The 26,801-nt window shown below is 35.9% G+C and overlaps 1 protein-coding gene across 1 annotated transcript in view; it reads left to right on the top strand.

Annotated features, from left to right (window-relative positions):
- The window catches only part of DACH1 (dachshund family transcription factor 1), a 414,090-nt gene that overhangs the window by 201,634 nt on the left and 185,655 nt on the right, over window positions 1-26,801 (top strand). The window contains exon 3 of the mRNA XM_024753964.1: window positions 21,858-22,019. Coding sequence (XP_024609732.1) covers window positions 21,858-22,019 — 162 coding nt within the window. The remainder of the gene's footprint in view (window positions 1-21,857; window positions 22,020-26,801) is intronic.

The raw sequence follows: 26,801 nt of genomic DNA, 5'->3' as shown, positions 1-26,801 counted from the left end.
CCTAAAGTCTACTTAGAGATCAAACTTTCTTTCTGAAATGATTCTGATACCTGTCCCCTCTTCTGCACACTTGCCTTCTCTTCCTTTCCAGCTCTGGCAATCTTGTGCTTGGACCAGTACAATGTTTCCCTGCTATGCTGGTTTCTCTCTCTCTCCCAGTTTGCTCTAAATTTATCCTGAAGTTGCAAAAAATAAGTTTAGGTAGGAAATATTATGGATCCATTAAGAAAATCTATTATTTATTAATACCTACTCTACTCAAGGTGTAATGTGTGTGTGTGTGTGTGTGTGTAAAAATATATACATGTGTATATAAAAGTATATTAGTTTCCTATTGCTGCTGTAACAAATTACCACAAATTTAGTGGCTTGTAAGGCAACACAAATTTATTATATTATTCTGAAAGTCAGAAGTATGAAATGAGTTTTATGGACTAAAATCAAGGTGTTTGCATGGCTGTGTTCTTTCTGGAGGCTCTAGGGGTGAATGGTTTTCCTTGCTTTCTCCAGGTTCTAGAGACCACCCACCTTTCTTGGTTCATTGGTCTCTTCCTTCATCATCCGAGCATATCCCTCCAACCTCTGCTTCCATCATCACATCTTCTTTTTCTGACTTTGACCCTCTTGCTGCCCTCTTATAAGAACTTTTGTGATTATAGTGGGCCTACATGGATAATCCAGGACAAACTTCCCATCTCAAGATCCTTAACTTACTTAATCACATGTACAAAGCTTTACTCACCCTGTAAGATAAAATACCCACAGTTCCAGGAATGGAACTTTGTGGGTGGATGGGGGTGCACACTATCCTCTTTCCAGTAATAAGTTAATCTTCACTACAACCCTAAGTATTATGTCCGTTTTACAGATGGTGGAACTGAAGCTCAGAGAAGTGAAGCCCAGCTAATAAGTTATATATTCAAGTTCTGAACTGAGGTCCACCACATTACTTCTTCTGTACAACTTCCAATTTAATTGTGCCATGTACTGTATTAGGTATTGGGGGATATCACTATCTCAAACAATGAAATTATGGAGGTACATGTCTAATTGGTAGGGTTGTAAGTAAAGCATGTAGCCATAGTCACCTTCGGTGCTCTGATGAGGTCCCCACAGCTTATGAAGGAAGCCTAGGGGATAAAGGGGGGTTATGGATCAGCTCTGACCAAGATACTTCCTTTCTCAAATACCATTGGTCCCAGAGCATAAAAGTATTGGAGTGGCATGTAAGCACATTTATGAAGTGACACCAATCTTCATTTTCAGATCTACATCCTACTAGTTTCCCAAACCAATGTGTCTTACACCATAAACATTATACTGTCCACACAAGTCCAGCCTGTTCTAAGCTTTGTCCCATTGCTCACTATTTCTTTTCCTTTTTTTTTTTTTACCTTGAAATAATTATTTTCCTCAGTTCTATCAACCAAAATCTCTACCTATATTTCAAAAGTTATCTCAAATACTACATTCTACCTGAAGCTTTCCTGGACACCCTAGCCTTAATTAATTTTTATGATCTTGAATTACGATAGAAGCACTGTGTACTTCTAATACAACTCATACATTCTCTCTTGTGTTATAGATAATTGTATATGTGTCTACCCAACTAAAATGTAAGTTTGTTCCTTCTTACCTTCCTCCCTTTCTTCTTTCCCTTCCCTCCTTTCTCTTTCATGTTTCTTCCTTATTTCCTTCTTTTCTTTCTTCATAACTTTCTTCAACATATATTATGCAACTCCTCTATGTTGATCCCTGTTTTCGATACTGACAGTGTGTCTGTGAACAAGCAGAGACATTGTCAGTATCAAAATCTCTACCCTCATTGAGTTTACATTTTTAAGAACAGGGATCATGTTGTACCCATTTTTAATTCATTTTAGTCCCTGGGACATGGTACATACTTAATAAGTTATGATTTGAATTTAATATCTATGAGTATTAAAATTTAACTGGAAATTCCCACAGTCATAGCCTACTCATAGACTTTCAAAAGATCTATGATAATAGTTCTTTATTGTAATCAAGGAATATTTGATTGAGTGCCTATGTTTTCATTTACTTTTCCTCCTGAGATTGCATATTTTGTATTACAATGATTACCCAAACTGTATTTTGCTTCTAGGAAAAAAATATAGAACAGATTATATAATAGTTCAAATGACTTTGTAAGTTTTTAGTAGCAATAAAAATCAGTAAGATACTTAAGTAATTGCCAGTGAAATTTACCTCATTTGTAACGAATTACTTTTCATAATTGAATGTCATAGCCATTCCTGTTTGTATGTATCCTACAAGTAAGTCTTAAAAGTCAAATTAAGTTAAAATAATTTATCTTAAGAATTATTAACATCAAATAATTCTGACCAATTTATTATGATGAAGATGCACTGTCAGTTTTAGTTATGATGTGAATAAATGTGTGTGTTGAAAGATCATATGTAGTTGTCTACTTTTATCAGAACGCCTTGAACAATTAGAGTTCAGGAAGACAGAGTTTAGAGTCTCTTAGAATTCTACAAGTTCCTGATTTCCTGTTTTAAAAATTGATTTGGTCTCCCATTATCACACACAAAGAAAGGTAGGAATGTTTCTCTGTGCTCCGGACGCGCAGGCTCAGCGGCCATGGCTCATGGGCCCAGCCACTCCACGGCATGTGGGATCTTCCCGGACCGGGACACGAACCCACGTCCCCTGCATCAGCAGGCAGACGCTCAACCACTGCGCCACCAGGGAAGCCCAGGAATGTTTCTTGATTAAGAATATGCTTAAACTAGATCTATTTATCAAGTGCCCTGAAAACCCAAATATCTTGTTATCTATTAGAATAATATATTTATTATTTAATTTAAATCGTGCTTAGAAGTTAACAGTTAAATTCTTTATCTTCTATTCAGTAAATGATATCTCTATGAAGGTGTTTGATGAAGCTTGATACTGAGAGCAAATAATGTAAGGAAATGGGGAAAAATATACTTTTCTGAGAACAGACATGCTTCTCTTTAGATAATAAGAGAACCCATCTAGCGAACTGCTGTTATAATATACCAAGTACTTCTTATATACTGTATTACTTGACAATTAGAAATTTCCCATGTAACAGAACTAGCCATTGACTGTGAAATCAATGCAATGGTAGATGTAACATTGCTGATCGGAATTTGGTACGCACTGATTTATATTTTCTTATGGAATAGTGGGGAAATAGCTATGGCATTTTTATCCATTTAGATCTTCTTTTATTTTTTCTCCACTATTCTTGGATATTTCACTTTGAATAAACAGTACATATAAAAATAATAAATATATTTAAGGGGATCAAATATGTGTTTAAAGAACCTATGTGTGCCTGGTGGGGGTAGCTGAAACTGCTTGACCTGTCAGTGGAAAAAGAGATATGCTAGCTTGGTTCTATCCTCTATTCAAAATATGAGACTGGGTTAGGAGATTCTGCTTTCCGAGACACTGCCAACTCTTATGTCTGAATCTGATAATTTGGTTACTATATATTTAAAATCTAAACTTATCCTTTGAGATTTTTGTTAGGTAATGTTGCTTGTGTCCATGCAACTGTATCTCTTTTTTTTTTTTTGTATCTCTTTTTTGATGTGACTTTACCATAATATATGTCTTGTCATAAAATATCTTTGGAGTCAAGATGTATGTGTAATAATAATGTATAATGTAATGATAATGCAAATCCTTTTGTAGTTTTTGCAAAATATATATTCCCTTTGATTAGAACATATATTAAAATTGTTTCCATCATCTTAAAATCATTTTCCTTATGACATTGACTTGTGAATATTAGTGTCTTTTGATGTCAGAGGACAATAACAATAGCCTACATATATGGAGTGCTTTGCACAATTGAAGTTCATTGCGTGTATTCACTCATATGATTTTTTTTAAATTAATTAATTAATTTATTTTTGGCTGTGTTGGGTCTTCGTTTCTGTGCGAGGGCTTTCTCTAGTTGTGGCAAGCGGGGGCCACTCTTCATCGCGGTGCGCGGGCCTCTCACTCTCGCGGCCTCTCCCGTTGCGGAGCACAGGCTCCAGACGCGCAGGCTCAGTAATTGTGGCTCACGGGCCCAGTTGCTCTGCGGCATGTGGGATCTTCCCCGACCAGGGCTCGAACCCGTGTCCCCTGCATTGACAGGCAGATTCTCAACCACTGCGCCACCAGGGAAGCCACACTCATTTTGATTTTGATAACCACCATAATATGTAGGTACTTTTATCAGTCTTATTTCCAAGGCAGTTAAGTGAGTTGTCTAAGGTCGTTTAGTAAGTTGTGGATTCAAATTTTATACACTCTTGAAATTTGATCCAGAGTTCATTCATGCAAGTACTTATAAAATTCTTTATGAGGAATATGATTTTCTACCAGGTTCTGTTATTGATCCTGGGAAATACAGTTGAAGGAACAGATTCATGGGAGTGATGTCATGGGCCTGGCTCTGCCATTTGTTCTCCACAAGTAGTGTCAGCTCTGTCAGTAGTGGGGATAGTAATGCAAAAAAAGGCAGCAAAGGACCGTCTCTGATGGACTGATAGCAAGATGAAGGAACAAAACTGTCATTATGAAACACCTATGTCCATTTTTCACACATCCTATGTCATTTAATGTTCTCACCAATTCTGTGAGAGACAGGCAACACATGATCGTCTCTATTATAGCTGGGGTAAGTTAATTGAAATTGTCAGAAATTAGGTCTTGCAAACAGAGGCCATCTACCCAATGACAGAGGGTGGACTGAATCTCAGATCTTAGACTGCAAATCCTATATTCTTTGTCCGAAGCCATATTTCTGCTATTGCCCTCAATTTTTATACTTCATTAAACTTTTTCATTTTACTGTTGATGATAGCAAAGATGGAAGTGAGGAAGAGACCAAACAGCAATGACATGGCAATAGACGTGTGAATGCTTAAAGCTACTGTTGCCTCTCTCTCTCCCCTCAACCCTCTCAGTCAGTTTCTCTCTCTCTCATTCTCTTCCCTCTCTTCAGTTCTGCAGTTGCTGCTTCAAGTTTTCCTACACTGGTCTGCATCCTTAAGAAGAAAGAACATGAATCCAATAGTTTTAGTACTGCATCAAAGCATTGAAAAATATCACTACCAGCTTTAGCCACTTCACTATCATGAGAAATATTTAAATGACTGTTTGATATAGCTCAAAAGTGACCAGTTCCTTGGTGTCACATTCCGTAACGATTTATAAATTTGATTGTCCAGCAATCGAATGAAGGACAACATCTTATTATTCATTCTGTAGGCATGCCATCTTATTATTTATTCTATGGATATCTCCAGCTAGATGTGGAAAAGGAAGCTCAAAGCAATTGAGTGCTATTTCATGTTTCTGTTCCTGGTAGTTCTAAATGTAAAACTCAAGGTCACTACTGTGATTTTATAGAACTTTTCTGTACAAGGACTTCATTATGAGAAGTAAAATAGTGCCTTGAGAAAAACAATGATATTATCCTCTGAATCTAGGTACATGCTCACTGTTGAGCAAGCATGGGACAGATTTAAAATGATGGAAGATTTAGAATAGCAATGTATTTGGGCTTCTATTTGAGGCTGTTGACAATTTTCTTCAATATTCCCCAATAAGCTTTTATTGCAGGTCTTGTTAGTTGCTACCCAATAACCCCTTATCAGTCTCCTCCTCTATAACAAAGCCCTAATTTTATTTAGAAATTCACATTTTTCTCCAACCATAAACTGGCATGATCAGGTGATATAATTGTGACTAATGAGTTCTGAGGGGTGATTCGTTAAGGGTGTCTCTTGAGGAAGAATTCTTTGTGGGATAAAGAGAAATATATAGAATAAATACCTCCTCACTTTTTTGCTTGGATGCCTAAAATTATTGTAGCCAACTTTCTAACATGGAGATATTTTCCAATATATTGAGGCTAGCAGAAAGGAAGTATGGAAATAATTTGGGTCCTCGACATGGTTGACCTACCGACTTAACCAACTCTAGCTGTGCTCCTGAAATTTTTTTTTTAGAAGGACTGCTATGGTTTTAGGATTATATTATTATTATTATGTAGTTTGGTGATTTTTTCTTACTTGCTCTCTGCTTTCCCACCCAACTTCACAGCTCATGCCTTACAATGTAATGGTAAAATATGTCAAGACTTCACATTTGTGACAGTGTGCAGATTGTTTCATTGTCATCCTAGTATCATTGTTATTATCATGTTTATAAAGTGATATGATAGTGTCAGATGACAGATATGAAGTAAAAATCACTTTCATTACTTAATATGATAAGCATGGCATCCCAACAAAATCAAAATTTGGCTGTAGCCTCAGGTATATTTAATGCTACCCATGCCTTTCCTGTTTTTTGTTCATCTGCTTTTTGCTTAGCAGTTTCTACCAGATGCCAGGATATTGGTAAATAGTAATGATATATATTCTGTGTTTTTTGGAATTTATCAGGATACACAATGAAATGGAGATTTTATTGTTTTTTTTCTTTCAGAGTTTAATCAGAGTGTATTTACTGCTGCAAGTGCAGACCTAGAAGTTACTTTTCACTCACTAAAATGTTCAAGTGTGGCTTTCTTATGATTATTGCAAATTTTCAGGTACATTGAATAAAACAAAATAATATAGATCTTGTTCGCCACTATGTGATATACATAAATTCCTTTTGAGGTATTGTTAGTGTGTCTTTGAACACTTTGCAATTTTCCACATGACTAAAATTGACAAAAGATATGGATCTTTTGTAATAATGACTAAACTTGTACATATTGCTCAGATTTTCACACCAGAATGAAGAAAGCTGGTGGAATGGGTCGCTTGTGAAATACTTAGCTTTTTAATGACATATATTAGACTCTCTGTGATTACCAACACTCTACTGTTGTCTTATTAGTCACTTTTTAGTGGCTGAAGAAAATTTGTTTTGACTGTCTCATTGTTTGGAAGAAAAGCTGTTGCAGAAGTTTTATGTCTGTTTTTGGTTCTGTTAAACTGGAAAGGGCATATTCCTGTCTCAAAGGCTTTTCTTCAAGGACTTACAAGCCAGAGCTCAGTGTCTGAGTTTGTTTCCAAACTTGAATTTCTCGAGTTTCAGAGAGACAGACTTCTATTAGGCCACCGGGCTAGCACAGCAATGTTTAGATATTATTTCAATCAAAGAACTGTGTTCCATTACTCTAGGATCTATGTCAAGCTGTGGATTAGGTTAAAAAACCAACAAAAGCTCCTGGTGGTTGAAAGATTATAAGTATTTTGCTACATTACTACATTGCAGGCATGAGCACGTTCTTTCGGGATTTTAGAGTTTCACAACGTTACAATTAATTAATTGTGTCTATCTAGCTAAAACACTAGTCAGAGTTACCGTCTGCACTTTTAATAAATCCTTTGAATTCCCTTGATCTTTCTTTTTTCTTATCCTCTCTGTGTACTGTAGCAAAACTTTCCCAAACCCATAAAACTTTGATTAATGGAATAAAGAATTAGATTTGAGATACCTGTTTTTGTTACTCTCCCATGCTTCTCTGACCTTGGGGTCACTTTCTAAATGTACCTCAGCCTTTTTCAAAAACTGGTAAATTAAATAAACTGAAATTTATATAAAGCATGACCATCCTTGCTGTTACTAAGTTCTTTATCCACAAATGTATACAACTAGCCATTTACTACTATACACATTCAAATACAGTGTTTCTGTTCTAGTAGTTTACATTCCTTCATTTTCTTCACCTTTTCATTCTTTTGCTCCCCAACTACATGCATGCATACAAATTAGGTAGAAAATAGAGTGGGGCAAAAAAAATTGTTTATCATTGACAGTGTTTTTCACTGTAACCTTTGGGTAGCACTTCTTGGTTTCTTGCATGAAATCAAAAACTATTCATTGATTCTAAAACCCTCTACTAATTAATAACAACGAATTGCCTCACTCTGCTTCAGTTTCTGGATATCCAGGTTTAACTATGCTTTTGGAAAACCTGTGTTTTTATCCTCAATTTTCTATGCAAAGAACGCAACATTTTTTTCCATTCGGAATTTACATTAAATCATCTTTAATTTCTAGGTTTTCCACTTTCTCCTTAGTCTCTCTCTCTCTCTCTCTCTCTTTCTCTCTCTCTCAGCAAATATAGAAAGAAGCAAAGCTGCTACTATCAACGTGCTTCAGCCTCGACCCCGGGAGAACTCAGTGTCTCCCAGATGTGTGAAGTGTATCTCTTAGTAGGGACCCTGGTCCTGCTTTCAACTGGTGCTGCCAGTGTAAGCAGCTATGATGTTCGGATTCAAAGGTGACCCGAGATAGCATCCTGGGGACATGTCCATGGAATGAAGTAGAGCCCAATTCTGTCCATGTGCTGCCAGGTGGGAAGAGGGTTGGTTGTCCTGCTGAGAGCATTGTGATTTGTGGGTAGAATCTGGTAGGGGTGTCCAGTTCAGAACATCAAGCCAACCCTCTTTCCTTTCTGTTTAAGAGTATCTAAAGTAAGATGCAGAACATGGCTTCTTCCCTTTCTCACAGCTTGGGTAACTCTGTTGGTGATGTGAGGATCTGTATCTTATTTATGCTGTGGTGTGGAGATTAAGATGTTGCAGTTGAGGCTATGATAACTTTTATACTCAATACAGTGCCTCCTGAAAAAAGGAGGGTTTTTAAAATTTAATTCTTATTTTATATTGGGGTATAGTTGATTTACAATGTTGTGTTTGTTTCCAGTGTACAGCAAACAGATTCATGTATACATACCCACTTCAGATCTAGAGATACATACAGACTGAAAGTGAGGAGATGGAAAAAGGTATTCCATGCAAATGGAAATCAAAAGAAAGCTGGAGTAGCAATGCTCATATCAGACAAAAAGGGAGATTTAGTTCAGAAGAACTCAGTTCATTTTCTTCTCTAGAAAATAATGAAAAAAAAAAAACTATTCACAGGCCATTGTTGGATGAGAATATCAGCTAAAAACATAGACTTGTTCTTAAAATTTTTAATTGCATAATGATAACATGAATTATTTCACTGCTAGTATTTTTGATTCTGAAAATAAAAGAAGGATTTTTTTGGTGTGTCTAAAACAGGGCAGACAGTACATAGATAATGTACTTATTTATGATACATTTAATGAATTTTAAATCTACAGTAGACTTTGTGCACCAATGGTGAGATGACAAAGCATCATATTTTGCTAAGTTGGAGACCCAATTTAAGAGTTAGATTTGCAAAAACTACATGTCTTCTTCCTCCCTTTTGTAGTTTTACATTTAGCTAGAGAGGTTGTTCTCTAAGATTCAACACCTAAATAATGAATTTTTTTGTATTGTTCAAAGCTGACCTCTGCTTTTAGAAAAGTTTATCTGCACTTTCTCATCTGTTTAGAAACATACATTTTTGGTTAAGAGATGGAAGACAATCTCTCTTTGTCTTTTTTTTTTTTTTCCCCCTGAGCTAGGGAGGTTGAGATAAAAAAGAATGACTGCTTTAAAAGTCACACATGGCTGTAATTTAAGATTTTTTTCCTCTCATTGTCCGTAACAGTTGAAAGAAACCTTCAATGAAAGTTTATTAACTAGGCCAATGCCTGAGGCAATAAAGGTTCATTTATTACCAGTTTCTTGGCTGTTTTTCTTCTTCTATTTTTCGGTTAAACTCATAGCGTAAGATAATACTTCACAAAATTAAACCTTTGACCTTCTGTAGAGTTAAGTCTCCTTTGATTAGATAAAGTAACAATTTATGGTCCAGCATGAGGTTGCACATGAAATGAATAATGCAATAGACTCCGTGTGGACTGAGAATCTATTGCTTTTGAAAAGATGAATGCTGTTTAAAGGGGGAAAAGTCCGCTTAAGTGTGTTGTCTTTATTCAGTGTGCACTTTAGCAATATTTCAAAAGGCTTTACTTCCAAGATAAAGTTATGTTTGAATTTTCTAATTCTCAGAAGGAAGATGTATGGCAAAAATACTGCGAAAAGCTTTGTAACTCTTTGTGGGACTGTCTTATGAGTGATTATGCCACGCACTCCAGGTATTAACAAAAGCTGAATTATAAAATAGTCGCATGAAGAAAATGACCATTGCTTTTACAAATGGAGTTCTATAATGATGGGACAATTAGCATAGCATAACTCGCGATAACATGATGAGCTACTATTAACATGACTTAAATTGATATTTGATAAGTTTTACCAACAAGAAGCAGAGCGACAAGAATAAAATAAAATCATAATAATATTAAGCTAGGTTCTTAATTTTTAAACCAACTCATAGGAGTTCAGTTTTTGGTTATTATGATATAGCAACTTTGGTGAATAACAGTAATGTTTTAAATTTTATTTTGCTTAAGTCATGTTATACTTTTGAAATTCCGTAACGCGTTGCCAGAAGAGTGATTGGATATGATTTTCCAGCTATTCCTCTCATTTTTCCACGTGCTCTTTTCAAAATTATTTGGCAAAATTGAGAAAAGTCTCAAATCAGTCAGTGAAAATATTTTATTGGAATTGTCTAATGACTCCAGAATAGATACACATGCTTTCAGACTCAGAGTTGATGTTTATTTCTATCTTCAGCTCCGTGGAGGTAGAGAAATGTGTACACAGCACAGGTTCGTGTTTCACACGAAGCTGTTGTGATTAGCTGGTTGTTTAAATTACTAATTGACATGCAGAAGTTGAATGCTTGAGAGAAGTGTTTTAGTTTTAGTTTGGTTCTTTTTCAATTAGCTTAAATTATTTAAGATGAATAAATCTACTGCAGTGATTTAGTTTCTTTTAATAGAATCTCATGGTACAACATAAATTAGGTCAAGAGAAGCCATTGGATCAGTGCAACTATAGACTTTGCTCATAAATGAAGAGATGTAAGGAAAATGGAAGATTCGCTCTGACTTACTACTGTTTTGAAATAAAGTAAAAGGTTTTATCGGAATGTACAAAAGACTAGCATTTATTGCCATGTTAGAAATTAGATGTTTCTTTCTGTTGTAATGCTTTTGCAGTAAAAAAAAAAAAAAAAAAAAATAGAAATGAATAGTGCAATGCCAACCATTGGTAATTCTTTGACATCCACCTGCTCTTGTTCGTAGGTGAGCTGGGTTGAATATATGCATCAAACCTCAGTAAGGGAAATAGTTTTGAACATAGACAGCATTTATTTCCTGAACAATAAAGTACACGTTTGCCTCAGAATCAGACAATTTAAGTAACTTGTCTAAATTACACTAAAAAAATTAAGTAACCTGACTATGATTACAAAGGCATGCCATGATTAAGGCTTCATGCCATCCTCTAGGAGATGACGACCACTTGAGGCTATGGACTGAGAGCTATATTTCTTTGTAATATTCCTTGTCACGTGGCACTATTTATTTTTCTAAATTAATCAGGATTATTCTTTTCCATAGTCCAACTTTAAAACTGCAACTAAAATCCTACGTTTCCAAGCACTACAATTGGACTCTCACACTTCATATTTTTCTTGAAATCACATAGGGAAAATACATTTCTTGTCGGCTGATTATGGAGATTCAATGAGATGGTGATATAAATGTAAGAACCCAATGACAAAAATGTGAAGAATATATTGCTTCAAATAGTCCTTCCTTTCCTATCCTATTGTTATTCAGTGAATATGGCTATATATTTTTCTCTACCCAGACCCTGACCTCTATTTAAAAAGTGTGTATGTGTCATTATATATATATAATGATGTGTGTGTGTGTATATATATATATAGTAATATATATATATATTTCTTGAGTCTTTTCCTTTATATTACTATTTCAGAAAAAATTTTTGGCCACATCGTCTCCAGCTATTTCTGTCTCATTGAGTAACTCCCCCAAACAAAACTTGCATGTAAAAATGACCACCTCTATTATAATTTTTTTCTCATATCCTCTCCTCACCAACAAGCAAACACTGACAGAGCCCTACATGCTACCAGGATTCTGGAAAAAGAAAAAAAAGAGACTTATTGAAGTATCAAAGGAGTTAGAAGAGCATTTACATGGTGTTGAGAAAAGTAGGAGAACATTTGGAAAGACTATTCTTAGGCTGAAATGCCAGTGCGGTGACTTTGGCAGGAAATTAAATTTATGACACCGTTTCCTCTTTTCACTTATTATACTGCCTGAACTGTCACCAATATATTGACAAGTAGCCTCTTTTAAAAACATCCTTTCACAATGTCACATACTGTCAGCTACTCTCAGGTTGGTAAGAGCCACCTGCCTGGGGCCAATGCTTTGAGTAATTTGGGGTGATGAGTCATGTACATAGTAAGAAGTATTGGGCCTTAGACAAATATGAGAACATCCAATGCCCAGTTTAGTGGAGAATGGAATAATAATAATGAGAAGAGCGCTTTAAAGAAAATTCAAGGCAAATGTTACCTCTTTCAATTTGGTTCTATTTATAATTTTTTCTATATTCAAGATATAGAGAGGAAAATAATTTATGTGCCTTTCTCCTTTTCCTTGTTGCTCTGTATCTAAAATATAGGACTCAGGGTAATATTATAAGCAATATATTTCACCAGTAGTACAGGTTAAAAGTTTTGTGCACAGAGTTGAATGACCGTTGTTTCTGTGGCAGATATATTCAAAATTTTATAAAACGGAATCACAAATGAATATTTAGATCAGGTTTTTAAGTGAAATCAACTTATACTTGTGGCAGCATCTGAGTGTCTGTAACCTTGGTTTCCTGTGCAATCCATAAGCTACTTGAGAAAAGAGGATTCATTTTCCTTCAATGATTCCATAGTTTACTGTATTCTGTACTTTTCTTTTTTCGCTTATTGACAGAGGCAGTGTGGCCAGTGCTGAAGTGGGAGTTAGGGGAATTGGGCTTAATCTATCATTATTTAATGGTGTGACTTTATAGAAATGATTAACCTCGCTGCCCCTAAATCTCATCATCAGTAAAATAAAGGGGTCGCAGTAGATAAAGTCTTTCTCATCTCTATGTTTTATAAGTCCAGACTCCAAGTGGCTGTTAAGAAATATTTTTCTAAAGGTGGTAATGTTAACAGATAGAGTCGAAGTGAAAGTTATATATTCAAGACCTTGTTGTGTCAGGTTAAACTTTTCATAAATTATCTATTTTCTTATTTTAAATCATAGTAATTTAAACATTCGAATTGATTCTGTTTCATCCTGATTCTATGAGTTAGTGATTAGAAGTTGAGTGTTTCAAAAACTTCCATGGAAGTTTCTCAGTGATTTTACATGTGGCCAAATAACATCAAGATGGGGTCCCCTCCCTCTGACTTCACTACTGCTATTTCTTCCTAAACTCTGGGAGACTGTAGATTTTAAGCTAATCAGAAAAGAATGCTAAACTTGATGTCTACTTGATTTATTAGTGATTATCAATATTATAATAAACTCTTTCTGTATATTTCTCCAAATTAATAGTTTTTTTTTGTTAATTGACACATTTAAAAATCTAATTTAATCAATTGAAAAACTGGAAACTGATATAGGGAGTGTTTCCATTAACAGCCTCTAAGATCAATTTTCCTTTTCTCTGCAGAATATAAATGTGTTTCAAAGGGCAAGAAAAATCAGTCTAATGGACATTAGGAGACAAACTCAACACTCAAAATCTTCAGTCTACCCTGCTTTACAATTAAGTTACTTATTCTAGTTGATTATCATTTCTGTTATTTCATCATTCAAGGGTGAGGACAGGCATAGTTCAATCACAATTTCTGTTTATTTAGAAAGTATTGAGAAATAAAATAACTGGGAAAATTAGTTTCAGTGTTTTAGACAGCTGGTATTTAAATAAGGATAGGAAGAAGACATGGTGGAAAAACGTACTGGTGTTTTCAAGTTGTTATATTGAGCCAAGAGTTCTTCTAAGACTTGGAGTGATTTCAATTGAGTTGTAATTCAAACTCATGTAGAGCTTACAATGCACCTTCAACAGAGTTTTGCAAAGACTCTATAGGATCTGTCAGGAGCAGAAAGATTACTTCACAGTAATGACTGTTGAATTGAACTATGCTTTCTGATGTTTTACTTTCTGAATTGAATTGTTGGACAAGATTAATTGCACACAATGAGAGTTTTAAATGAATGACTATGTAAAGCATTAAGTATCTCTGTATGCCACTTGGGGGAGAAAAAGCTAGAAGGTTTAAATGAATAAATGTATTTAAGGCACAGAATGCCTGGACTAATTTTAAAATTCCTTTACTAACATCCTTTATTGAAAATAGAAACCCACTTTATTCATCTGTCTTTGTTATATTGCTCTAGCTGAAGTAATTTAATATTCCTGCTTTCCACTAATCTTGTAGTTCAACAGAAGTAAACAATAGGTTTCATAAATTAAAAATACACTCTTCTGAACATGCTTATAAGATTAAAAAAACAAGGCTGTAAACATTTATGACTGAAACAAACTAGATTGTTCAAATACTGCCATGATGTATCATGTATATCAATATGGCACTGATATCAGTTAGAATGCAAACAAGGTTTTAAATGATGTGCCCCTTCATTTCAGCTGGAGAATCCGCTTCACACCATCTGCCTATCAGATGGTTAGGAACCAGGGCTGCGTATTAATGCCACATGTTCGATTTTCCTCCTTCTTGTAATGGTTAGATTCATATTGCTAATAGCTGTGCATGAGCACTGTCGATGAAATTTCTGTGATGGTGGAGTGATGAGATATTTATAAGCTGCCTGTCTCCCTGAATAAGCAATAGGAAGAATGCCAGACATAAATAACTTATCAATTCCAGAATATTAATAATAACTACTATTGGCTATAAATGAGTGCATGTTAGAGTACTTTTTTCTACATTTGGGTAAAGTGACATAGCCTAATAAAAAGTCTATCATATGGAAGCTTTGAATGCTTACTATCTCTTGCTTATAACTAATTTTATTTAGCCATTAGGTCTTGGGAAATGCATTTTATATGGAATGTGATGTAAAAGTAGACAACATATCAAACATTTGGAAGTCATCTTGATGTCTTTGAAACCAAAGATCAAAGATTAGACCTTTCAAGTTAATGAGCAAACAAACAGATCAGAGAAAGAATTTGACAGCAATATGTCTCTTTTATTGATATTTATAATCTATAGTTGTAATCTGCTCTTTATAACTAGGGGTACTAACTTATTTGAAAAAAATAGAATGGGGATACTTTTCCCTTTTTAGAGAGAGCAATCAGGATTGTATAACAGCATTTGAAGGATTTAAAGGCTGTTTTGATGAAAGTTGAGAACAGAAGAAAAATGCTATCTTTGCAAAGCAAAATAAGGCTCTCAAGGAATAATAATGCCTGCTTCCCTTCCAAATGATAAACCCATGGATTGGTTTCAGGATATTGAATTGAAGTAGCAAAGGGTTTGTATCAATATAGCACAGAGTGGAGACAGTCATTTTATGATAAATTTGATCAGTGTAGGCTACTAAATCAAATGATTTGATAGAAGCATGATTTTCAGGTGTCCATTTGTCAAATGTTTAAATTTTCACCATACACTGTTAGATAACTTTTGTCATATTTGCATTTTTGTGAATAACTGAACAAAGGTAAAACTAAATGACCTGATGGATATTACGGGTTACTTGATAATGTTTACTACCATTTTCAGAGGGCTTAGTATGTGCCCATGCTGTTGTGTACATTATTTTACCTTTATTCCCCACAATACTGCTATGAGGTCAGAACTGATATCTCTGCTTTAAAGACAGCAATTTGGAAGCCTTAGGAATTACATAACTTGCTGCAGTAGTTCATATAAATTTGATGCATGTTGTCCAAAGTTTGTATGGCTTTTTGGAGTGTTTTGTTTTCCAATGACTGTATGTTTACTCCTTATATGATAGTGAGTTTACATAGCTAGGAATTTCCATGCCAGTCACTGTTTCAACAAGAACTTTAAAAGGTTTTCATGGACCATCAAAAAATAAAAGTACAAGTAGGGCTTCCCTGGTGGCGCAGTGGTTGAGAGCCCGCCTGCCGATGCAGGGGACACGGGTTTGTGCCCCGGTCCGGGAAGATCCCACATGCTGCGGAGCGGCTGGGCCCGTGAGCCATGGCCGCTGTAAAAAAAAAAAAAAAAAAAAAAAGAAAGAAAGAAATAAAAGTACAAGTAAAAGAAATCTATAAGCCAAGATAAAAATAAAGAATTTCTAACAATAGCTGGTTAAAAAAGTAATATAGAATTTGCTCTGAAGGAGTAGAACAGAATGGAGCCTGCTGCAATGAGTTTGTAGCATAATTCAAACACTAATATGACAAGCTGTTTTTCTAAATTGTATGTAAAAATCTATTCATTCTTTTGAATTGTAAGTGGTAGAGTTCGTGAAGATCAAATAGAAAAAAAAGAAGCCTAAATATATTTGCATGACATAAGGCCTATGGGCTTTAGCCTAAGTTTGATGTACAGTCCCTTTTCTGAGGGCCAAAAGAAGGTCTACGAGTTGCACAGTATATGACTTATTATCCTTTCTCTGAAGGAAAACATCTTTTTTAAACCAACTATCTCTCAATACATTATTTTATCAATGGCAAAAGAATTTTAAGTATACATTAAAGTTTCCCCATTGCTGATGATAAAATTGGATTTAGAACCTTTTAAAATAAAATGAAATGATACTACATTTGACTTCTCAGTTTAATGTATGTTTTTGTCTTTGTGTGTGAGATACTATAATTGTTCTTGGAGAGTGTAAAAAGAAAGTTTCATGAGGTAAAATAGATGGGTTAATCATTCCTAAGTGTAAGAAAACATTTGTTCATTTATTTGTTTCTTCACCATACACACACACATGCATTATGTAATATATATGTAATTTTTCTCTCAATGACAGAAGGAAATCTTGTGAAAATTTTACCTGATTGAAGAATCTTGAGAAATTACCCAAGCTGTTTAATTAACAATTACTGTATATACCAAATAGATTCGTATATGTAAGTGGTTGGTTGAGTTAATAACGTGCATGGCTACTGGATCTATAACACACAGAAGTGCTGTGTTACCTGGCTGGCCTCCTTGCTTCTGCTCTGCAAGGGTAGAGGCACAGAAGACTCATTTTTCAAAAGTCTGCATCACACTACAGCAGTATGTCTCAGATTCTGATTATTGGTCCAACCTGTTTTGTATTTTAACAAGTTTCCTTGTTGATTCTTAAGCATACTCACTTTCAGAAACCGCCACAGAGATGATCTACCTAGCTAAAAAGCTTTTACTGTAAGGTGTAGACACAATTTAATAATGTACACTACTGTCATCAAATAATCTAAGGGTAGGGAGCATCAGAATCAAGCTACTGAAAGATAAAAATACTGATTCCTCAGTCCATCTCAGAGATAGGGTCTATGAATGTGGCCCCAAGGAAGATAACCTTCAACTTTACCACACTCTGCAGCTGTATTTGATGTAGATTATCACTTGGAGAAACGCTGGATTACCTAGTTCTAAGGGAAAAATGACTTGTTTTGATTGGGAAGAGTTAAAAGCAGTCATAAATTCACTGCTTCAGGGTGAGATATTGAAGGAGAATATGCTGAAGTCTGATTATGAGGCAGGTGGAGAAGAGTTCTAAGTGAGAAAGGGTTATGGAGGGAGGAAAAGTGTGTGGTAAATGTTATGGGCTGCCAGTGTTTACACAAGCAGACCATTCTTTTCTTAAAAATTTTTATTTCATTTTGCAGTATAGTTGATTTACAATGTTGTGTTAGTTTCAGGTATACAGCAAAGTGATTCAGTTACACTATAGGCTATTACAGGATATTGAATATAGTTCAGTATGGCTCAAGGACCTATACAGCAGGTCCTTGTTGTTTATTTTATATATAGTAGAGTGTATCTGTTAATCCCAATTTGCTAATTTACCCTCCATCCCACCTTTCTCCTTTGGTAACATTGTTTGTTTCCTAAGCTGTGAGTCTGATTCTGTTTTGTAAGTAAGTTCATTTGTATCATTTTCTTAGATTCCACATATAAGTGATATCACATGATATTTGTCTTTCTCTGACTTACTTCACTTAGTATAATAATCTCTAGGTGCATGCATGTTACACAGGTAGAGCATTCTTGATTGGATAGGAAGTGTTTTTACAATGTGAACTCTCTATGAAGTATAGACCAAAAACGAGTGTTATTTTGTGAATTTATTACACTTATTTTTTCAAAGGCAGCTTCAATAGGGAACAAACTATACAGTGGGACCTCTTTCTAAAGTGAGTGTATAGATTCTAAACTAAGTTTTTACTAGAGACAGCAAGTTGGAGGGAATTTGAGAATTATATAAGAGATTTGAAAGGGCCATGGCAAGGCCAACAGGAAGTGCAATCAATGCAGAGGTGAGTGTGAGACTTTCATGATTCTCTCCAGTCCTAGGCAGATGTAGCTTTGGAAAGTAAATGCTTTTTATTAAATTAATGAGATTTGCTACTCCTAGTATATTTACATTGACTGTAATATGAACATAATATTTTAAATTACTTACATGGATATTGTCAAAATAATGCCCATATTTCTCCTGTGGCTTTCCATGTAATCCAGTTTGAGAAGCGTTTTTTCATTCAGTGACAATTTGTGCCAGGCTTTGTGCTCAATGTTTGGGATACATATACTAAGAAATTATTTCTGTCCTTTCAGTGTTATAACCTAGTCGGAGGAGCTAGCCCTACACCGACCCCCCCTGAGCGACACCCCCCACCCCAAAAAAGGAGCAATAAATAGTTTGAGTGAGTTTCTGTTCTCAGATTGCACATTAAAGTGACCTGAGGAACAGTAAACTCAACCAAAATATACAGATGGACGTGTCCGAACCAGAATCTCAGATGGTAGGACTCAGTTCTTTGCATGGTTTTAAAGCCCTGTGGGTGATTCTGATGCACAGAGAATGCAGACTTTCATTCAACAGGGCTGAGAACACAAGTAAGTGGACCACTAGCTCTACTCTTGAGGATTAGGGTGGAGAAGGTCAGCTCTTTAAAAGAAGTGAGTCTTAGGCTGATTCTTGAAGTGTTGGAGCTCTTTCCCAGGTAGATTGAAGAGTCAGGGTCCTGAGCCTGCTCCTCCTAGGGCATCATATTTAAGCCTCACATGACAGATGAAAGGACAGATCTGGGGCAGGGGACAGGAGAGATTTTCTAGAAAGTCTGAACAGCATGTGCAAAGTCTGGCTTGAAAGAGGAAATGTAGTCCACTAGAGGTTGTGAAAGACCCCTATATGTCTGGAGCACACAGAGCAAAGGAGACCTGGGGGAAAGATAATGCCATACAGATAAGCAGGGTACTTGAGCACACAGGGCCCTGACAGACACATGAAGCACCCACCTTGTTCCTCAGAGCAGGCATCAAATGCCAGGGTTAGATTTTTGTTTTCATAAGGTCACGTTGACTGCAGTATGAATCATAAGAGATTGGAGGTAGAGAAAGTGGAAGCTGTTAAGAAATAATTACAAGACTTCAGGGAACAAAAAGTGGCAGCTTACACTAGGGGAAGCCAGGGGAGATGGAGAAAATTGTCTGAGTGTGAAAGCTATTAAAGAATTAAATTTGAGAACCCATCAAACAGTTAGGTGAGTTAGTGAAACTTAAATCAGCAACTGTTGCAAATGTCATAGCTCTTTCTTCTTGCTTTCATGAAACTGGACTGAAAATAGAATATTTCAAAAGTATTATGGTTATAGCATGTGTGTGTCACACACACATCTATCTGTTGGAATTTGCATTAGAAGTGTAAATCTAAGGGGGGAAAAACTGTCAAATGGAAAAAGAGAAGAGTACCATAAATAAGATCAGATAAATAATAAAATTGTGAAAAACATTTTTAAAAGTCAAGGGTTAATGCTGGCAGCTAAGGAGAAGCAGGATACTTCTAGCTGAGGGAGGCTGCAGCCAGCCCACTGTATCCTGCTTGAGTCATAGCTAGGACTGGGCTTGACTTGCTGCAGTAAAAACTAGAACACAAGGCCTGCCTAGTTTTTACTAAACATTATGTGGCATTCTTCACATAGTTTATCTTATTTAATCCTTCTATTATCCCTTTGTGAAAAGGATGACTTTACAGATGAAGAAACCATACTTAAGAAGATTTTATAGCTTGTGTAAGGCCATACCAAGCATAGTTATGTTTCATGCTACTGAGCTTGATTCAGATCTATCCAATAATAACAATCATATCTCAAGTGGTAGTTTTTTCTTTCTTATTTGAATACTATGGAACAAGATTTACCTGCCACATAAATCAAAGATAAAGACCCTAGATGTGTCATAAATTGGATATGGGACAACACCAGGCAATGAAGGGAAAGGACAAGTGGGATGTTCACATTGGTGACAAGGCGAAACTGAGGAAGAGAGATTTTCTGGGAAACACAAAGAGAATTTTAAGAGAACAGGAAAGAAAATCTTCTGAAACATCTTTGAAGGAAATGAGTAACTGGGGAGAAAATTCAATCATAGGAAGATGAGAGAATCAGTTCAAGTTGGGACTTAAAGGGCAATAAGTGTTCAGTCGAGACCCAGATGAATTCTTTGAGTTCAGATCAGTGCCTTTTTAGGGGGCAGTTACCAGTTTGTCATGCAAAGAGTCAGTCTGAAGGTCTTATTGCGTTGGGGTGAAAGTTGTCAAGGTCTCTTTGGTCTGATCTGTAGGAAAGGTGAGGTATCCCCCTAACCTCAAAAAAAAAAAAAAAAAAAAAAAGCAGAGGTTTCTAGGGAAAAAGACCTTCTTCTAATTCCTGAGGCTGCAACTTATTTGCTATAGTAACTAGAAGTGATGATTAGTGGGGAGGAAAAGAGGGAGAGAGGCTTCAGTCTCAAATCCACCAGCTGCAAGTGGAAATAAATCATACATAAATTCAAAGCAGGCTGAAGCGCTGTAGCCAGAAATTCTGAAGCAACATAGCAAAAGGAGTATGAGGGTGTGGGCGGGTGTGTGTGTATATCCTCTCATAGACTGTCAGAGTTTTAGAGTTAGCAGAGATCATTCACACGTTTCAGTGTCTTTCATTTTGCTGATGAAAGATGTCGGATGAAGTGAATTGACTCGGTAAAAGTTCACACGTTTAAGGAAAACAAATCGCTCCTGTGCTCCAAAACCTCTGCTGGTTACCTAGAGCCTGTACCTAAAGCCAGGTCTTCACTTTCTGATCTTCCGTATCTGGCCTCAAACTGTTTTATCTAATCTCATGATCACTGCCACCTCCCGTTTTCTGGATGAACAGAGACAAACTTTCTGGAGACTGTGTGGCATAGTGGTTAGAAAGGTCAACTCTGGGACTAGAATACTGGAGGATGACAAGTGGGGGAAGTGACTCACAGGACTAGAATGTTCCAGACAAAGGCAATGGCAATTGCAAAAGCAGGGGCTTGAAGAGGCAGGGCACGTGTGGGTACTGGGGCCACGTTCAGCATAGGGGGAGCATGGCATGAGAATAGGGAAACTTTGGGTGATTAGGTAGGTTTCCAATTTTAGTGAAAAGCTTTGTGAGTTAAGCTAAGCAGTTCAGATTTCCTTCACCACCCCCTAGTTCCCCCCCACCGTAGGCAGCTGTAGAGGATTTGGAGCCAGGAATGACATGTTCAGATGGGTTTGTTTGAGGGCGAATTCTGTCTGCATTTCTACTACTCTCCTTCTGTGTACAAATCATGCTTTTGCTAATATTGAATATGGGAGTTCAGAGAGCACTCTATGATATCAACATAGTTTCACTGGTTAGCTGGGAATGAATATATGATATCAGAGTGCTGCATAAAGGAAGCAGATACTTCAATATGTTGTATATGTGTTCTATAAAGCACATGGACTCACGTGAAAAATCAGAATTTGAATTACCTCATTTTTAATTTATTTTTTGAAGGTTTGACAGCAGCAGCTGCAGCAGCTGCCGCTGCTACCAATGCAGCGATCGCCGAAGCAATGAAGGTGAAAAAAATCAAATTAGAAGCTATGAGCAACTATCATGCCAGTAGTAACCAACATGGAGCAGATTCTGAAAATGGGGACATGAATTCAAGTGTCGGTAAGTTTTATGTTCACTGAAACTTACTGTGATCATTTTGCTACTCAATGACTTTCTTTTCCAGAACAAAATTATTGGCTACCCGTTCAAGAAGTTGGCCCCTTTAGCTTTGAAAATAGTGTACATTTTGAAGAAACCACTTAGCCTAACAACACACACTCTAAATAAATAATTAGCAACATTATTTTTAAATGTAGGAATTAACTTTATGTCTGCAACCTCTACTGTAAGAATTCAGTTAACATCTTTCATAATACAAATAAGTTCTAATAGTCAGAATTCAAAAATATTTATTATAGGTAAGATGACAGAAGAATATTTACAAACAAAACCACACACTAGTTTTTTTATTCTTAATGCATTGGTTATCAAATAAGAAATGTGCCTTAGCAGCAAAACATATAAACTTAATCTTTTCATGTACTGCCAAGAATAAGAATTATGCTGATAATTAATTCTTTCTGTATACATCCATTATCAGTTTCTCTTATTTAAAAAATGCCACTTTAATTTCTTAATTTGATCTTTTTCTTTCTTGAGGTATGGAGGGATGGAAAGTTAACCATTACTGTTTAAACCAAAAAGGAACAGCTTTCTCTTTGCAGAATTAATTTGGGTAATTTGTTTTGTCAAACACAACTTCAAATGAGAGTTAAATTTTTATTGATGATATCTTTAGCGTCTGTGTGTTTGTGACATAAAACATTTTTTTCTGCCACTGCACTGTATTATTTCCCTTTAAAATGTAGAAATCATGCTCAAAATATAATTGAGCAAGAGGAATTTGGATGCAAGATGTACACAAGACTATATCCAACATACATGTTCATGAGAGACACAATAATTTATGGAAGTTCAATTAGATTTCCTTTTCTGTGCAACATTTTAACAGATTATTTCTTTAGCTAATCAGCAGCTCCCTACTTTCAGTCCATTGACCTACAGGTAGGGGGTGTGTATGAAGGAATACTGTGGACTTCAGTGATAAGTCATTTTCACAACTGTTCATGGAATCATGTGCTAGATATGAGTAACCTAGTAGGAAGTAATTTTAAAACACATACACAAAACACAAAACACCACCACTTCAGTGATGCCAAAGAGCAGCTTCTAATGTAAAAAGGGGAAAAATAGAACTTTTCAACAGAACTGGACAAGAGAAATAGAAAAGGAGAGGCGTTAACGGCTTTGACTTGAGAGTATGATAAAGAAGGAGGTAGCAATTCTTGAACAAAAAGATGTGGAAGAAAGCCAAAGACACGGCTCAAAATCTGAAAAGGACTAAGGGAAGTGCCAGCGTTCGCATTTGCAGTGCTTCTATTGAGAAGATGGAGGGCGGTGGACGGTTTAGGGCATAGTTTACACACATCAATTTAAACTTTTAAAAGTTAAAAACGATACTAAAGTAAAATGAAAGAATTGTAATTCTGTTTTTAGAACTATTGACTACATATTATTTTAAAATACTAGTCTTTTACTTTGCCCAATAAAACAGAGCAAAATTGGACACTTTTAAAAACAAGTAATTGGCCACTCTAAACTATAGTTGTGATTCCAAAGCATAATTTAGATTGTTTTCAAAATTTTAGGAGAGTAAGCCTTTAATGTGGGCTGTTGTTGGTAGCTGGTGTTGTGAGGAGGGATCTTTAAGTTAGGCAATTTAATAACACTTGAACAAAATATATTAAAATATTATACCTCTGTCAAATTTCCTGAGCAGCAGAACAGAAGCTGGCTTTGGAGAAACCAACAGGCATAAGGTAAAGAGACCATAGCTCATAATTAAGCGTTGGCATACACTTAATATTTGATATTATGGAATAATACTTGCCCTCTGACCAAATTGTGCTTATCATAATTATTTGGATAGCTAGGCTATCATAATGACTTAAACTAAGAAGCAATTTAAATTTGCTTTTTAGTTGGAAGAAATCACTTTTCTTCCATTAAGGTATTCACTTGCTAGTTTATATTGCTTTTTTTTTTTTTTTGACACCCATCATCCAATTTGAACCAGAAACAGAAATTTATTTGAATTTTCCTAAAGGGTCTTAATATTTTGAGATTGTGTTAACATTAGTGCCATTGCTAGTCCCTAAAACTCATGGATTATGTATGTTAGAGATCTGTAGCTGATTTGGGGGGAAATGTTATTCATTGTCATTTTTATTCTATTCTCACACATTACTGTCCTCTAAGAATTTGTGATTTATTACCCTTCCTGAGCACACCCCCTGCCCCCTTCTTCTTTACCTAGAGATCAGGGAAAGAGAGTTTAGGGGAGGGATGGGGTAGAGTCGGGGACGGTACAGAGCAATGTGGGGATGGGAGGTTGAGCTTGCATAGATCACGGCAATTTTGAGCAATTGCTTTAAATGGACTCCAGTCTTCTCTGGTTCTGAGGATAGTGCCTGCCTCATGGTAAGTGTTCAATAACTATTTGCTCCGTGACTTTGGAAAATTATGTGAACTTTCTGAGCCTCGCATTCCACATCTGAAAAATGGCATAGAAACTAGTATCTGCATCGTGAGAATGAAAGGAAATCATATTTGACAAGTGCTTATCATTTTATTCATTACAGTGTCTGTTTATCACATTTTTTTGGTCACCCATAATGTTAGTCATGTGGGTAGTGCTTTTGTTATTATTTCTCCCAACTTACCCTCCTGAAAATCACCCTCTTCCTCTTTTTACAGCCACCGACTGCTTCCTCCTCTGTTTTCCTATTCTCTCTGCTAGGTATTATTTGTTAAGCTGCAGGCCTGTGAGTAAATTTGGGGGTAGCTGTAACGTCATTTGGATTTTGTTGTATGTTTGATTTTAGCTTATTCTAGGAACACAAAAATAATCCTAACGCAGCCTCAGCACTCAAGGGGCGTACACTCCTATGGGTAGGGGTGGTTAAGTAAGCAGACAGTCATAACAGGATGCGGTGGATCCCCCAGGAACGTCAGCTAGCACAAGGCGCTTAGGAAGTGGTATTGAAACCTATGAATTCCAGGAGGTATTCCAAGAATCTCAGAAGCCTTATATTTCAGAATACAAATGTACAGCTCTCACGAATCTGTCACTTGGCCCTTGGAAGTAGTGAAACCCCTCAGAGAGGTGCTACTTAAATGATGTATTGTTACTACTCAGCCCTGCCCAAATCCAGTGACATTTCTGAAGTCAATTCAGGGTTCTATTTTCCCTTATACTCATCTGGCTCACGCGTTATTTAAATGTTTCAGGCTTCTCTATGTAGAAACACTGTTTCCCCCGCCCCACTTCCTTACTCCTTGGTTGTAAGTAAAACCTTAGTGCTGTTAGAAAATAGAATTTTTTTCTTTGCTTGGTTTCATTTCATTTGGCTTGATGAGGTGAAGGAATATTCTTATTATAGAAGACCCTCTCTAGTTCTTAATATGAATTGTAAAAATTAACCAGAAAAAAAGGTGTTTGAAGAAACCTATGACACTGACAAATAATTATTTTATATCCCAATTTTACGTGGTAACCTTGAGCTTGCATCTTTCCAACAGAATGATAACTTTAGGAAGAAGTGAGGATTTCAGGATAGATCTGAGTGAGGCATCAGCAGGCTGAGTAAAATATATGGCTGTGTCGCCATTCTCCCTCATCCACAATCAATTGGATTCTTTTAGTTTAATATTTACTTGCTAAGATGAGATGCTAGTCTGCATGGTGATAAACAGTCTGCTCCTGGCATCTGAAGGTGACCTGTCAGTTCATATGGACAAATCTCCTGCTTACTGAAATGTACAAAATAAATCATTAAAGCAGGCAGGTGCTCATTCCCAGATTTAAATCACCATAGATTTATGATTTGAATTAATGCTTCATTCGGCCATAGAAATAGATGCTGAGACAAATGATATGCACTGGTTGGGGTTTCCATACTGTAGCCATCCTGATATTGATTACTGAGATGTCTTTGCAATCTCTTGTTTATATCAAGTACTATCTTGTGACAGGTTGGCTGATATGAGCTACATTGCAGATAAGAAGGAAAAATGTCCTGGATTCTTTTTAGTGGCAACGCTATCCACAACATACAGGCCAGATAAATTGCTATTTTTTTGCTTTAAGGACTGATCTACATAACCAGCTTAAAAAATGCTGCTTGGAAATTGGGACTGGGATATTGGAAAAGCCGAATTTAAAACCGGTGAACCCAAGGTCAATTTCATAGTCTCTATAGCTATGTTTTATCTGCTTATCTTCTTTTTTTTTGGCATCATGCACATTTTTGAGGGTACTAAATTAATCACAATCGATTTAATCTAAATAAAGGAAACTTAATTTTACTTCTAGTTTTTAACTGCTATATAAATATTGACATAGTGAGCATCTCTTAGTAGTTTCTCTGTTATTTAAATACTTGCTAAACCTAATATCTTACCCCCTTAACTAATGACAACAAAGGAAACGACTCTAAAGATAAATACATTAAATATTATTCCCAAGTGCAAGAGTTTGTGGACTATAATTTACCAAGAGGCAGGAAAAGACTGCATTTTTACTTCTCTTAACATTTTATTTAAGGAAAACACTATGTACACAGTTTAAAGAATACTCGGAGGATTTAAGAGGGACCTTTGCCACAAGCTAATATCTGACTCATAGAACTGGTAAACAGCTATCAACAATAGTAGATTGCTTGCTTAGTAGGAAATGAGTTCATATCTATTCAAAATGTGATCTCAAAACAGATGTCCCAAGAAAATCTTATTGTTTAAACTATAGTCATAACCCCCGAACTGCTGTTATTTCTTTAAGGA

This window comes from Neophocaena asiaeorientalis, unplaced genomic scaffold, assembly GCF_003031525.2.
Source record: "Neophocaena asiaeorientalis asiaeorientalis breed wild unplaced genomic scaffold, Neophocaena_asiaeorientalis_V1.1 scaffold212, whole genome shotgun sequence".
Classification (NCBI taxonomy): domain Eukaryota; kingdom Metazoa; phylum Chordata; class Mammalia; order Artiodactyla; family Phocoenidae; genus Neophocaena; species Neophocaena asiaeorientalis.
This window is presented reverse-complemented; position numbering and strand designations above follow the sequence as displayed.